This window comes from Myotis yumanensis, unplaced genomic scaffold (assembly GCF_028538775.1).
Source record: "Myotis yumanensis isolate MYYU_CA2020_CCGP unplaced genomic scaffold, mMyoYum1.0.hap1 SCAF_1, whole genome shotgun sequence".
NCBI lineage: Eukaryota > Metazoa > Chordata > Mammalia > Chiroptera > Vespertilionidae > Myotis > Myotis yumanensis.
This window is the reverse complement of record NW_027223752.1, coordinates 234,145,004-234,157,300: the sequence shown is the minus strand read 5'-3', so window position 1 is coordinate 234,157,300 and position 12,297 is coordinate 234,145,004. Positions and strand designations below refer to the sequence as shown.

Genomic DNA, 12,297 nt, shown 5'->3' with positions numbered 1-12,297 from the left:
ACCCCACCCCACCCCACCCCACTACCACCCACACTCATACATCAACCCAAAGGAAACAGCATTTTAATATGATCAAGTATGAGATGGGGAGACATTTTGTGGAGTTTTTTTGCAGCTAAATCCTCTGCCTGGGAGACAGAAGGAATCCTAAACCCAAGGCTGGAGAACTTGACCCCAGACAAGCCCTGCTCTCTCCATGGGCCTTTTCCCCAGGATGGGTGCCCACGCAGAAAACAGACCTGGGGAGGTTCTGAAGAGCTCCGCTGGCCTGCTGCCCTCCACTAGCTTCCATCCGCTTTGGTGACCAACTCAGAGCCCCGTGGCAGTAAGAAGGGTGCTGTGGAGGGGACAGGCAAGGACAAAGCTAAAGGATCCTGGTCCTTGTCCATGAGTCCTTCCAATAGTATTGGACGTCAACGATGGGCAGGCTCCTCGCTGGGCCCGGGGGCTGCTGTGAGGCAAGCGCTCTGGCCCTGTCTTCCCAGAGGTCCTAAGCTTAAGGCCAGACCAGCGCAAAAGCACGAAGTCGGATGGTGGGACTTTTAATCAAAACTGGGGGGTTGGGGGTGAGTGGGTGGCAGGATCAACTCAGAGAAAGCCTGAGGATTTAGCCAGGCGAGGTCTTCCCGTTAGCCCACTTTCCCTCTCACTCCCCCCCCCCCCTCGTCTTTATAGAGTGTGTGTCTCTAGCTTACTCTCCCACAGTCCGGGGGGCCAAGGTCCCCTGTAAAGTGAAGGAGGGCCAGCGTCCTGGGCCTCCTAGGGGAGCGGGGAGCCTGGGAAGGCAGGGGTTTCCGGAGGTCCCCGGGGTCCAGCGGGGACCCGGCCAACGCCAGAGGAACCGTGTTATACCTGCGCAGGGAGTAACGCCAATCCCATTGCCCGTTGCAAAAACAACAGCAAACGGGTGGTGCAGCAGGACTAACCCTCAGACCTGCGAGTCCTTTGACGCTGTGGGGGCAACTCGGGGGGCCATATCCAAGGTCACTGGAGCTCCTTGGAGACCTCTGACCCCACAGCCCTGTATCCTCCGTGGCTGGCTGCAATCCCGAGGCCCGCGCGCAGCTAGGTGTGGACCGGGGAAACGCGGTGGTCCTGCTTTGGCACCGTGGGCGCTGCTCCTTCACCCCTGCCCGCTCTCCAACCCCCCGCCCCGCCCCCCAGGCAGGAAGGCGGCGGCGGCACCCGCGCACGTGTGTGCTTGTAGGTGCGTAAAAATCCCCGCCCGCACAGCTCGCGGGGCAGTGCACCGAGGGAGGCCTTGGCGCGCACAAGGGGAGCCATTCAAAAATGTTAATAAGCTTATTAAAATAAGCCGCTTTACTGGCTCTTGTTTTACGGCGCGCTGCCCACCCTTGCTTTCTGGTGTACCCCGGGAGAGAAAGCACCGGAGCATTCGGTGTGTTTTTATTTCTTCTTCTTAACACGTTTTCATCCCAGGACAAGGGCCTGTCGGGAGCTCAGCGCGGCCACAGAGGCGGATTGGCTTCAAGTCTCCTCCCTCCCAAGGGCGGTGGGTGGAAGAAGTCGTCGAGGAGGGGAAAACTGGATTTTCCAAAAACAGCTGGCCACCCAGAGGAGACAGATGAGAGCCCAGAGACAGACCTTGGGGAGGCCTGGGGCGGCCACTTGAGAGACCCAAATCCTTTTTAAAAATACCCGCTCCGCCGGCGGTTTGGCTCAGAGGATGGAGCATCAGAGGGCACACCAGAGTCCCAGGTTCCATTCCGGTTAAGGGCACGTTCCTTGGTTGTAGGCTCCTCTCCAGCCCCGGCCTTGGCCATGCACGAGACAACCAATGGATGTGTTCCTTTCACATCCATGTTTCTCTCTGACTTTCCTTCGCTCTTCCACTCTCCCTAACAATCAACGAAAAAAATATCCTCCGGGTGAGGATTAACAACAACAAAAAAATAGATAAAATACACCCCCTTCCGCCCAAAAAACCCTGCTCACGAAGGGCTTGGCTCATTATTTAAAGCAGGAAAAGGTTTTGTCCGTTATCTCCACTCCACGCCAGAGGTGGTATGGACTCCAACCATCACCCAGGAGCCTTCAAAGCTGCCTCACCACGTTTTTCTTTGATTGTTTTAAATAGGGATACAGAGAAGAGAAGTTAATTGCCCAAGATTCATCAAGTCAGTGACAGAGCTGCCCCCTGGGGCTGTGGGCTCCAGGCCCGAGACAGAATCGCTCCCTGGATCTGTCAGGCCGGTGAACACGATGTGACCACTCCCCACCCAGGTGAGCCCTGGGACGCAGGACCACATCGACAGGAACGCCGCTCAGCCCGGAGGCCTGAGTGTGGCGCCGGGGGGTAAGGAGCCTGGGCCGGGTCAGAAAGGACTTTCCAAGAAGCTCCCGGGCCTGCACAGCCCCTGCGCGGGATCCTCAGGCCAGAAGCTAAACTGGCGATTGCAGAAACGCTGGGATGACGCGGGCGCTCGCTGGGGAGCGTGCAGACTGTGCTGGGATCAAGCGACCCTGACTCCGCAAGGTTCCAGCACCCCAACAGGCACTGTGTGCGGGGGGCACCGAGGGAGGAAACCAGGCTGCATGTGGGAGGGAGCGAGAGTGGATGGGAGCGTGGGCTTTAGGCCGGGTCGGCGTATGACTCCCCGAACACTCACGAAAGCGTGGAAGAAACTTTAGAGCCCCGAAGCCAGCTTACCTCCTGGGAGGTTCCAGGGATGGTGATGCCCCGGCTTCCGGCTTCCGGCTTCCGCAGCTATTGAGTATCCCCTTTGAACAAGACGTCCCAACAGGAGCAGAGCGCGTTAACCCTTCCTTGCTCGCTATTCCGGGGCTTGTGGGATTCTGGTTCAGCTCTGGGTCTGACAGAAGCCAGCTCAGAGAAAAAAGCTGCAATAGTCATAGCGCCCCGGGTGGGGTTGCAGGGCTGCAGGCCCTTTGCCCAGTTCTCACATGTGTGAATTGCCCCCAGAATGGACCTTTGTCGTTTCCTTCACAGAAGGCATGGCCTCATATACACACCCTACAGGTATGAATGAAGTTCACGGTTCCACATAGCCTGGAACCCCACGGACTACCCCTGCTTGCAGGGCCCTGGGAATCAATCTTCTTTTATGAATGCTTTAATGGTTTGAACAACCCAATTTCTGTTGAATAACTTCTATGTGCAACTACAGAAAAAAAAACACCCTTAATTTATTACATGATGTAGCCATTTACAATATAGCACATTTTTTTTTTTTTGCAACCCTGCTTTGTTATTTCTTCATCGTTGAAGCATATTTATCCGGAGAATGGAAACCTGGCCGAGGCCCAGCGTCTCTACACCTGAGGACCCTGCAGTGAGCACACAGCAGGACACCTGGGAACCTGTCAGAGGCGGTAGTTCAAGGAAGATCATTACACATCAGCCAAATCAGCACTGCCCAGAAGTTCATAATAACAACAACAATAATAATGGCAAGAATAATAGTAAGTCCGTACAGGTTGTGCAGTGCCAAAGGGTTTTCAAAGCACACCCACACTTTGTGATCCCACCACCCCAGAGCCAAGCCTGGGAGAGGCACGCTCTCACAGTCCACCCACCCAATCACCTCAGCTCCTAGGCTTCTGAGCTTTGAAGGACCCTGACTCAGCCTCTGAGTGGCCTGTGACTTGGTGCGGGGCAGACGCAGGAAATGCAATGCCCCAAACGAATGGAGTTATCACTGTTGTTACCGCTGTCGCTGTCGTTCTGTATTCTTTGGCTGCTCCTTCGGGCCTCCCTCAGATTAGGAGCCTCTTTGCCTGCTTCCTTCCTTCTCAGGGCATGGTGGCTGTGGCCTCTGCAGTAGCCATAAGCCACCAGCCAGTGCAACAACTTGCCCCTACGTCCCTCAGCGCTCTCCAACCGACAAAGTGCTGTCAAGCATTTGCTGGGCCCCGCAGTCCCCACGCAGCTCTGTCTGCTTCCCAGCTATGATTGTTAGTTAGCTGAGGGAGGTTGGTGACCGGCAAGATTGAAGCCCTGTGGCACCTAGGCCATGGCCTAGGCCCCAGCACTGGTCGGCCTGCTCCCCAACTCTCCCTTCTGCCCAGGAGCTCCTCCACCAGCTTTTGGGGCTTTGGGGAAATACCTAATTTCCTTGCTGCTCAGGCTCTGTCACAGCGAGGTGAACTCTGTGGACTTGTGGGAGGCTGTGTTCTGCCTTTTCCTGGCAAACCCTGATGGGAGGTAACATGGGTGAAATGTGGGCCTGCCTGGGACTGAGCTCCAGGGGCTGGTTGGGGAGTCCCAGTCACTGCACCCCCGCACCTCGGGGAGTCTGCAAGCCTTGGATGAGATCCTAGCTGGTTGAAAGGCTGACTGTGGCTATCATCATTGCCAGTTCCCGCTCCCCCAGATGCCACCTCCCCCAGCCTCTCTGAGTTGGGGATGCAACTCCCGCAATCCCACCTGTCAGAGGTGTGGGAAGGCACATTCAAGTCCTCCCTCGGATCTTCTCCAATGAACAGATTCGCGGTCACCTCTCCCCCTTTGCTAGAGTGGCCTGTAAGACATTTACTTTCAGAATGGATGGCACCCCTATACACCCCCTGCTTGGTGGATACTCTTGGGGGTCTGAGAGTGGGACTTGCTGGAGTGGGAATCAACTTGGGATGGCTCAGGCCAAGACCCACAGGCTTTGGGGCTGGAAGGAAGCTTGAGTTACACACACACACACACACACACACACACACACACACACCAGGGACATTGGCAGTCCAGAATGAGATTCATAGGCTGGGCCTGGAGCTTTGGGACTTCAGGGCGAGTCACAGCCTTTCTGCCCCCCTTTCCCAGCCATTCCTTCTGCCTTAGTTTACCCTCCTCAGTGTGTGGGTCCCCAGTGGGCCCCCAAGGCCAGCTCTGAGATTCAGGAAGGGCTGAAGGGGACTGAGAAAGATGAAGCGTTCAGAAGCCCCCAGGGCTCCGGTGACAACGCTCTGCTCCCCCAGGCCCAGAGCAGACCCAAGACCAGTGCCCAGCTCTGCAGCTGGGGTGCATGAATCGCCCCCCCCCCCCCCCCCCGCAGGGCAGGCAGGGAGCAGGACCAATTTTTCCTCATCCTCTAAAAAAAGGGTCCAGGCGTGAGTGCAGAAGGAAAAGGAAATGAAAATAGTTACACTACACATTTCCAACAGGAGCCGCATCTGCGGCGCAGGGCCCAGTAAAGGCGCCCGTCTTGGGTCGCAGAGCAGCGGGAAATCCTCAGAGGCCAGGCTGGACCCAGGGGCTGCCTCGGGCTGCCGGATCTCAGGGCGCTCCCGCCAACGCTGGCCACGGGGCGGTTCAGAGAGAAAATGCAACAATCCGGGTCAGATGGGATCCGTTTGAGTCATTTTCCCCGGAAGTCTCTAGCCAGCCCAGAAGAATTGGCCCTGGCAGGGAGCCCGAGAGAGGGCGAGAGGGGTAGGGGCGCTGCCTGGCCTCCACAGTTCTCACGACTCCAAATCCGCAAGGATGGAGCACAAACCACCCTCTTAGGACGCAGCTACAACCAACTGCCGGTTTCAGAAGAGGAAAAAATCACCTCCCTCCCCTCAAATCAGTAGTGGCGACCTCTGGAGAGAGGAAGGGAGGAGATTCTAACATTATCGGAAATGTTCTTTCTACCAAAAAAAAAAAATTGTATGCGCGAATAGGAAACTAAAATTTCACTCCTAAACGTGTCAACAAGAAACAAAATGACTGCGGGAGCCGTTTGGAAGGTAGCTGGGCTTGGGGACGACGGTGTGCACTTCCCGAGGGCCTTTGCCTTTCCCTTCGCCTTTCTCAGTTTCCTGAAGCGGGAACCGTTTCTTAAAGGCTCGTGGACACTCTCTGCTCCGCCCGGTCCCTGGGGCTGCAGACGCCAGGCCTGCGCCTTCAGGGTGTCAAGGCCCGGTGGTCGCGTGGCGGGGTGAGGTCGCGGCCACAGGAGGAGGGCGGCCGGCCCGTCCGCTCCAGGTGAAATTGAAAGTAGCCGGAGCCTTGTTTCGGCGTTTCCCAGCTCGGGGCCTCGCGCCTGCACTGCGCGTTAACCCTTCCTTGCTCGCCCGGCCGGCGTGAGCGAGGGGAGCGGTGCGCATTTTGCTGGGGTGGATCCGTGGCATCCTGGCGCTCATTCCTCTATAGAATCAGGTAACAACGAACCCTCGCCCAGCCCTTCCTCTGCTCCCCTCTTAGGTTTCGGTGCAGATCAAATGACGCAGGGCCCGGGGGAGTGGAAGCGCCTTTTGCACCCCGCTGAGGCCAGAGCGCAAGTGACCCTCCAGGGAGACACCTTATTACAGCCTCGTTCTCCCCTCAACGTTTCGGAATCTCAGCGAGGGTTTTTGCTGGCCTATTCTCCAAACAAAATAAAACCAGAATCACTTAGAAAAACACGCGGAAAGATGGGAAGCCCAAAGATGTAGGCAGGTGGATGGGGTCAGCAAGTTAGGACGAGGGATGGAAATTGGCGCAGGTTCAGCTATGGACTCTTCCTGGACTCTGAAACCAACGCCCACGAGGAAAAAGGGAATCCTAGGGATCCGCTCCTGATTAGTGGGATTCATCTTGGGCTCTTGCAAAGTCCCGGAAGCCGAGATTCCCTGAGCTGCGAGGGTTTACACCCCTGCTGGGGAGGGGGTGAAGGGTGGCCAGCTAGGGTGTTCCCAGGAGGGGCAGGCAACCTGGGTCCAGGACTGAAAAGAGGTTGGGAAATGGGACCCCAGATATTTCCATGGTACTGGCTTCCCCCAAAGCCGGGCGGAGAGAGGCTCAGAGAAAACAAGGCGTCCAGGAGGGCATGTTAAACTGAAAGTTTATAAATTAAAGGGAAAAATACAGCGAATAGAGCTTCCCAACTTCACAAATCTTTTAAAAGTTAATCGTCTAGTTGAGTGCACAGTGCCCTTAGGGAGGCGAAAAGCGGCGAGGTTGACAGGATCACCTGTCTTAGGGGCAGGGCAGGGGCAGGGACAAGGGCGGGGGAATCCTGGGTCGGGACACAGCGGTGGCGGAGAGTGGACAGAAGAGACAAAGGGCCCAGCGGCTGGCAAACTGCGGAGGACGCCATAGAAAGGCTGGTCAGGGATATTCACATTGAATACAAAAATAACCGTCATTTGAATACAAACAACTGAAAAGTGCTACAAGTTTGAACCCCCCATTTAAAACAAATAAAAAGAAATAAAAGAAACATGTCTGCGAAGGGCTGCCAGGCTCGTTCTCTCCTTGTTCTGGGACTCCCAGGAGCTTCCCAGTGTCTTGCGGCCCTGGCCTCCAAGAGGAAAGATGAGGGGGAGGCGGAGGGGGGAGAGGGTGCCCTGTGCTCAGAGGCTTCCTTCCTTACATTCAGCACTCAATAGGGCGCCCTCACCCAAGGTCTGACGCCAGGGAGGGAGGGGCCAGAAAACCAAACCCTTCACTGTTCAAACCAACCCCTGGCCTGGGGTTTCTAGGGGCTGCCTGGGTTTCGCACCCCCTTTATTACAAATGCAATTTCCAAAAAGAATAGATATGTAGATACACATAGATTGGTAGCATGGATACCATGAACTAGTGTGGCCTAGCGCACGAAGCTCCCGGCAGGCCTGAACTTCAGGGGATTCAGGCTATGTGGTCTCCAGGAGTTCTCTCCACTCCGAGGAAACGCCATCCCCAGGCAGATACAATCCAAATCCAACGCTGTCGCGATAATAAATAATGTCTAAGGGCTTCCAGGCAGGTGGGGGGGGGGGGGGGCGGGGCAGAGCCCCTAGGCCACTGGGTGCCTCTGTTCAAATTGGAAAAAGGCGCCCCCTCCGGGCAGACTCAGTCCCATCGCCAGGGCGCACGTCCTGGATAGCAGAGCCAGGGCTGGATTTGATCCTCCACTTGCCCCCTCGGGTGGGCGCCCCTGTACAAAGCACGACCTGCACACCCGTCAGCTGCCGGCCGCCTGGAGCCGGGGAGCCGGGATCACTCGCTGCCTCGCCCCAGGCCGGCTCACTGGGTGCCCGCGGCGGCTGCGCACGTAGAAAGCGCCCAGCCGGGGAGGCAATAGTAAGGGTAGTAGTAGGAGGGCTGCAGCGGCAGCAGCGAGGGCGGCCGCAGCACCTCGCCGGGCAGGTACTGTCTCTGGTCGTCGCGCACCAGCACCTTCACCGCCACCTTCTTGGCTGCGGGCGCGGAGGCCAGCAGGTCGGCAGCCATCTGCCGGCGCTTGGTCTTGTAGCGACGGTTCTGGAACCAGATCTTCACCTGCGTCTCAGTGAGCTTCAGCGACGCGGCCAGGTCGGCGCGCTCGGGCCCGGACAGGTAGCGCTGGTGGTTGAAGCGGCGCTCCAGCTCGAAGACCTGCGCGTGGGAGAAGGCGGCCCGCGAGCGCTTCTTGCGCGGCTTCGGCGCCACCGGCTCCTCCTCCTCCTCCGCGCCGCCCGCCGGCCCTCCGCCGCCGCTGCCGCCTCCCGCCCCGCTGCACAGCGCGGGCACGCGGGCGCCTTCCGGGCCAACACCGTCGTCCTCCGCCCTCGGGCTGCGGTCGCCTTCGGACCCCAGAGGAAACAGAAACAAGAGACCGTCAGCGAAGCCGAGGAGTGAGGTTGGGCCTCAACTGCGGGGTGGGGGTGGGGAACGGAAATGTCCTGCGATCCCACCAGGGCGGTGGGGAGGGCCTCCAAGCCTGGGTTTTTGGAGACAGTCTCAGCACCACGTTCCACTCACTTCCCGCATCTAGGCCTGTCGGGTGCGGCCAAGGGACTCCGCCGCTGTATCAACGCTGTGCGGGCGGCCCAGATCCAGCTCTCGGCCCTGTCTGGGCCCCAGGCTCCGCTCGGTAACGCGGGGCACTGAGTCTGTTTACCCTCCAAAGCCTTGTCGGCTCTCAGAGCCGAGCCCTGGGGTTCTAGATTACGTTTCCCTGTTTGGATTGACCCGCCTCCCTACATTCATGCTCACACATACACATGCGTTGACTGCGCGTCAAGGGAAGGTGTGGGGACAGATTCTGGGGACAGAGGTATTCAGAGTCTTCCGCCTCCCACCACCAGAATTGTTGCGAGAGGTGTGGCAATGGGCTGCCCCCAGGCCTTGGGCGGACTTCTCCCTCTCCCTTTGCAAGGAAATTAGACAGAGGCTGGCGATTGGGGGTGACAAGAGCAGGGTGTCCCTGCCTCCAGTCCTTGGATTCACATCTGACTCCAGTTCCCCGGCCTTTCCCGCGCTCAGGCCATAGCACCCAGCAGAGAGTTCCGGTGCTCTAGCCTCTGGCGGACAGGACAGGATTTGCCTGGGGCCCTAACGAGGCCTACAGCAGCGTCTACCAGACCGCGGGGCAGGCGTAGGGGTCTTTCTGACCCAATGAGTTGCCAGGAGCTGAGGAGGCCCCTCTCCCTGCTGCGTCTGGGATGACCCACATCAGCCCCTCTGCCTCCAGCTGGCTGCTGGGTTTGCCTCCAGCTCTTGGGTCCTCAGCCCAGAACAGCTACCCAGGCCCTGGGGTCTGGGAAGCTAAACAAACCCTCCTTTCCAAGCCTGGGCTCCGCAGATCCTGTCCCCTGGCCCGCTAGGAGGTGTCCCTCGCTACCTGTCCTTGAGCTGCAGGGCCTGGCCCTGGGACCTCCAGCACGGAGTGTCTCTGCTCTCTGGGTGAAGGCCAGGGCACCGGCTATCCTAGATCTCTGGGCCTCTCGCTCTTCCCCCTTCCAACTGATTTGGAGATTTGGAGACAGACACGGCCTGCCAAAGGCACTAGAGATGAATCCAGGCTGCAGTGGTTCCCTCCCAGCCCTGTCCGGAGTACATCTCAGGCCTCGCCCCAGGACGCAGGGCTCTCAGGACGCTCTCAGTTTTCTCTCAGGCTTATTTACCGGAGGGTTAGAGCAGCCCGCGCCAGAGCGCAGAGCTTGGGGTCCGGATCAGCCCCTCGGCCCCAGGGCAGGGTGCTCGCGGCAGGCCCACCCCACTCAGCGAGGTTGACCTCCTTGCCCAGCCCCTCAGCCCGGCCCCCTTCCCCGGGAAGCCTCAGCGAACCTGAGACGCTGGCGGACATCTCGCTGTCGCTCCGGCCCACGGCTTCCTCCTCCAGGTCCTTGGCGGCGGGCAGCTCGCAGACCGGCTGGATGAGGCCCAGGGTCCCTCCCGCACGGCCGGCCCGACTGGCCCTAGGCGCGTCCGCGCAGCGCCGCCCGCCCTCGTTGTCCTCGCTCAGCGCCGAGTCCGAGTCCCAGCCACCCGGGCTCTCCGCGGTCCGCCCCGCAGCCATTCTGGTCCCGGCAGGCGACGCCAGCAGAGAGTCCTCGGCGCCCCCCAGCGCGCCCGCGTCGTTCTCCCCAAAGAGCCGCCAGCAGCAGACAGCGGGCGCCCCAGCCACTGCTACCGGTGTGCCCCCGGGTACCCGGCGCCCCTCCGGCGCGGGTTGTCCGCCGCGCTCCTCTTTCTTGTTGAGGATCGCCTGGATGGAGAAGGGCGTCAAGGTGTTGGCGCCGCGCACAGCCATCTGCGCCTCGGGCCGGAGCGGCCGGCCGGCCGGGCGGCTGGGAAGCCCGGCAGCTCCGAGCTGGACGGAACGCGCGGGGCGCCGCGGCGCGAGTGAGCCCGGCGCTCGCGAGGCCCCTGCAGCCCACTCTTGCGCGGTCCAGTAGCCCGCGCCTTGCTCTGGCCCGGGATCAGCGCCGACCCTCACCCCTACTTCCGAGTTTCACCCCGCCCGGAGACCCCCTCCCTCCCAATCCAGAGTCAGACGCCCTTCTTTCGCAGCTCAGCTGAATTATCTCATCGCCTAGCGCTCCGAGGGGCGGGCCGGGGTCGGCCCCTCGGAGGGCATTGGGGGGAGGATCCGCGGGGGCCCCTCGGCGGCTGCAGTCCCCTCCTAAGCGCCTCCGGAGCGCACGACCCAGAGTCACTTTTTCTTTGCGCCTCCGTCTCTTCCCCGCCTGCAGGATTTCGCTCCTGGCTTGTCCTCTACCTTCCCCGCTGGGCCCGCGCTTCCGGAGCCCACCCCCGGCGGCAGCGGTCGCGGCGGCCGCGGGATTCCGAGAGGCGCGGGGCACCTTTTTACCCCCTGCCTGGGTTTTATCTGTTTCTTCTCTCTTTCCTTCCCCTGCGTTCCTTCGGACCCCCCTCCCGCTCGGGTGTCATTCCTCACCGCTGAGTGACAGCCGCAGGCCACGCCCCTGCACTGGGCGGTCCTGGGCGCTCCCGGCCGCACATTGGCTGGCTCCGGCTGGGAGACGTTCACTGAAACAGACAAAACTGGGCGCGTTGAGCGTAGAAAGTCGGGGTCTGACTTAACCCCTTTCCTCCCAAGTCTGGTTCGCGAAGCATCTTCCAGCAGCTAGGAGGCCGCAGACCCGCTGCTCGAGAAACCGCGGGTCTTACCTTTGTGGATGTGCCCACCTATTCCCGCGCTTTTACGCAACACCGTGCTTAGTTGAGTCAAAGTCTAGGCGGAAATCCAAGATCACGCAGTTCCATACATCGCGCGCATAGTTTCTGTTCTCTAGGAAGGTGCACAGAGATGAAGAACAAATTGCTTCTTGCACTTTCACACTTGCCCCCTTACACTTTCGCGGCTCTTCACTGCTAATTCTTTACGCTAAAATAATCAGTTCATGAAAACCACTCTATTATTTTTCTTTCCAGACCGTATTTTATTTGATTCGCTTTCTGTACAGGAATTGAAAAGGAAAAAAAATTGGTACAGTTAGAACTAAAATCAGGCGAGAAATTGGAAGGCATGTTTAGGAGAGTTTCTGGAAATTGCGTGATTATGCACTGTCAATGCTGAATTTAATTGGAGTTAAATTTTGCACCAGGAAGAAGAAAGATGATGATGATGAAGAAGAAGAAGAAGAAGAAGAAGAAGAAGAAGAAGAAGAGGACCCCTTTCAATTTGTTCTTTAAATATTCTGTACTTGTGAGTTGAATAAGATTATAAGATATGTATTTGTTTAAAAGAATTTCTAGGAATTACCATAGTAATGATCCTGAACTGGCATTAAATGCTCTTTTTTTTAAAAAAAAAAATAAGTAACACATTGTTTTCTGTACAAGAAGGAGCCGAGTTAAAAAAACACAAATATTGTGGGTATATCAAAACATTTGTTACTAATTTTTGTTGTTTATTTTTAAATAAAAAAAAATTTGCACCAGTAAAATGCTTTACTGTCTTCCATAAATTTTGCCAGAGGTTCAACTTAACACCAAATACACAACTGGAACCATTAAATACGTTTAAGGAACTGTGATTTTAATTTAGTCAAGTGTGGGGACTGGTGTTTTTGGTGTCACTAACATAAATAACATCGCCCTTGTTGCTTTCTTTTTTGGCGGCTTTCAGCGGGCACCGCAGGATGGAA

General features: G+C 57.9%; 1 protein-coding gene across 1 annotated transcript; it reads right to left on the bottom strand.

The window, feature by feature from the left end:
- Window positions 1-6,772: 6,772 nt before the first annotated feature.
- NKX3-2 (NK3 homeobox 2) lies at window positions 6,773-10,617 on the bottom strand. Its single transcript, XM_070411160.1, has 2 exons — window positions 9,971-10,617; window positions 6,773-8,484 (listed from the first exon to the last, which is right to left on the bottom strand). The coding sequence occupies exons 1-2, from the start codon at window positions 10,434-10,436 to the stop codon at window positions 7,946-7,948; spliced, it is 1,005 nt and encodes a 334-aa protein (XP_070267261.1). The 5' UTR covers window positions 10,437-10,617; the 3' UTR covers window positions 6,773-7,945.
- Window positions 10,618-12,297: the final 1,680 nt, after the last annotated feature.

Bases quoted from the DNA above. Each gene is read 5' to 3' on its own strand.
- NKX3-2 (XM_070411160.1), bottom strand. From the start codon at position 10,436: ATGGCTGTGCGCGGCGCCAACACCTTGACGCCCTTCTCCATCCAGGCG. The intron at 8,485-9,970 runs GTTCGCTGAGGC...TGGGGTCCGAAG, and splicing joins GATGTCCGCCAGCGTCTCAG to GCGACCGCAGCCCGAGGGCG.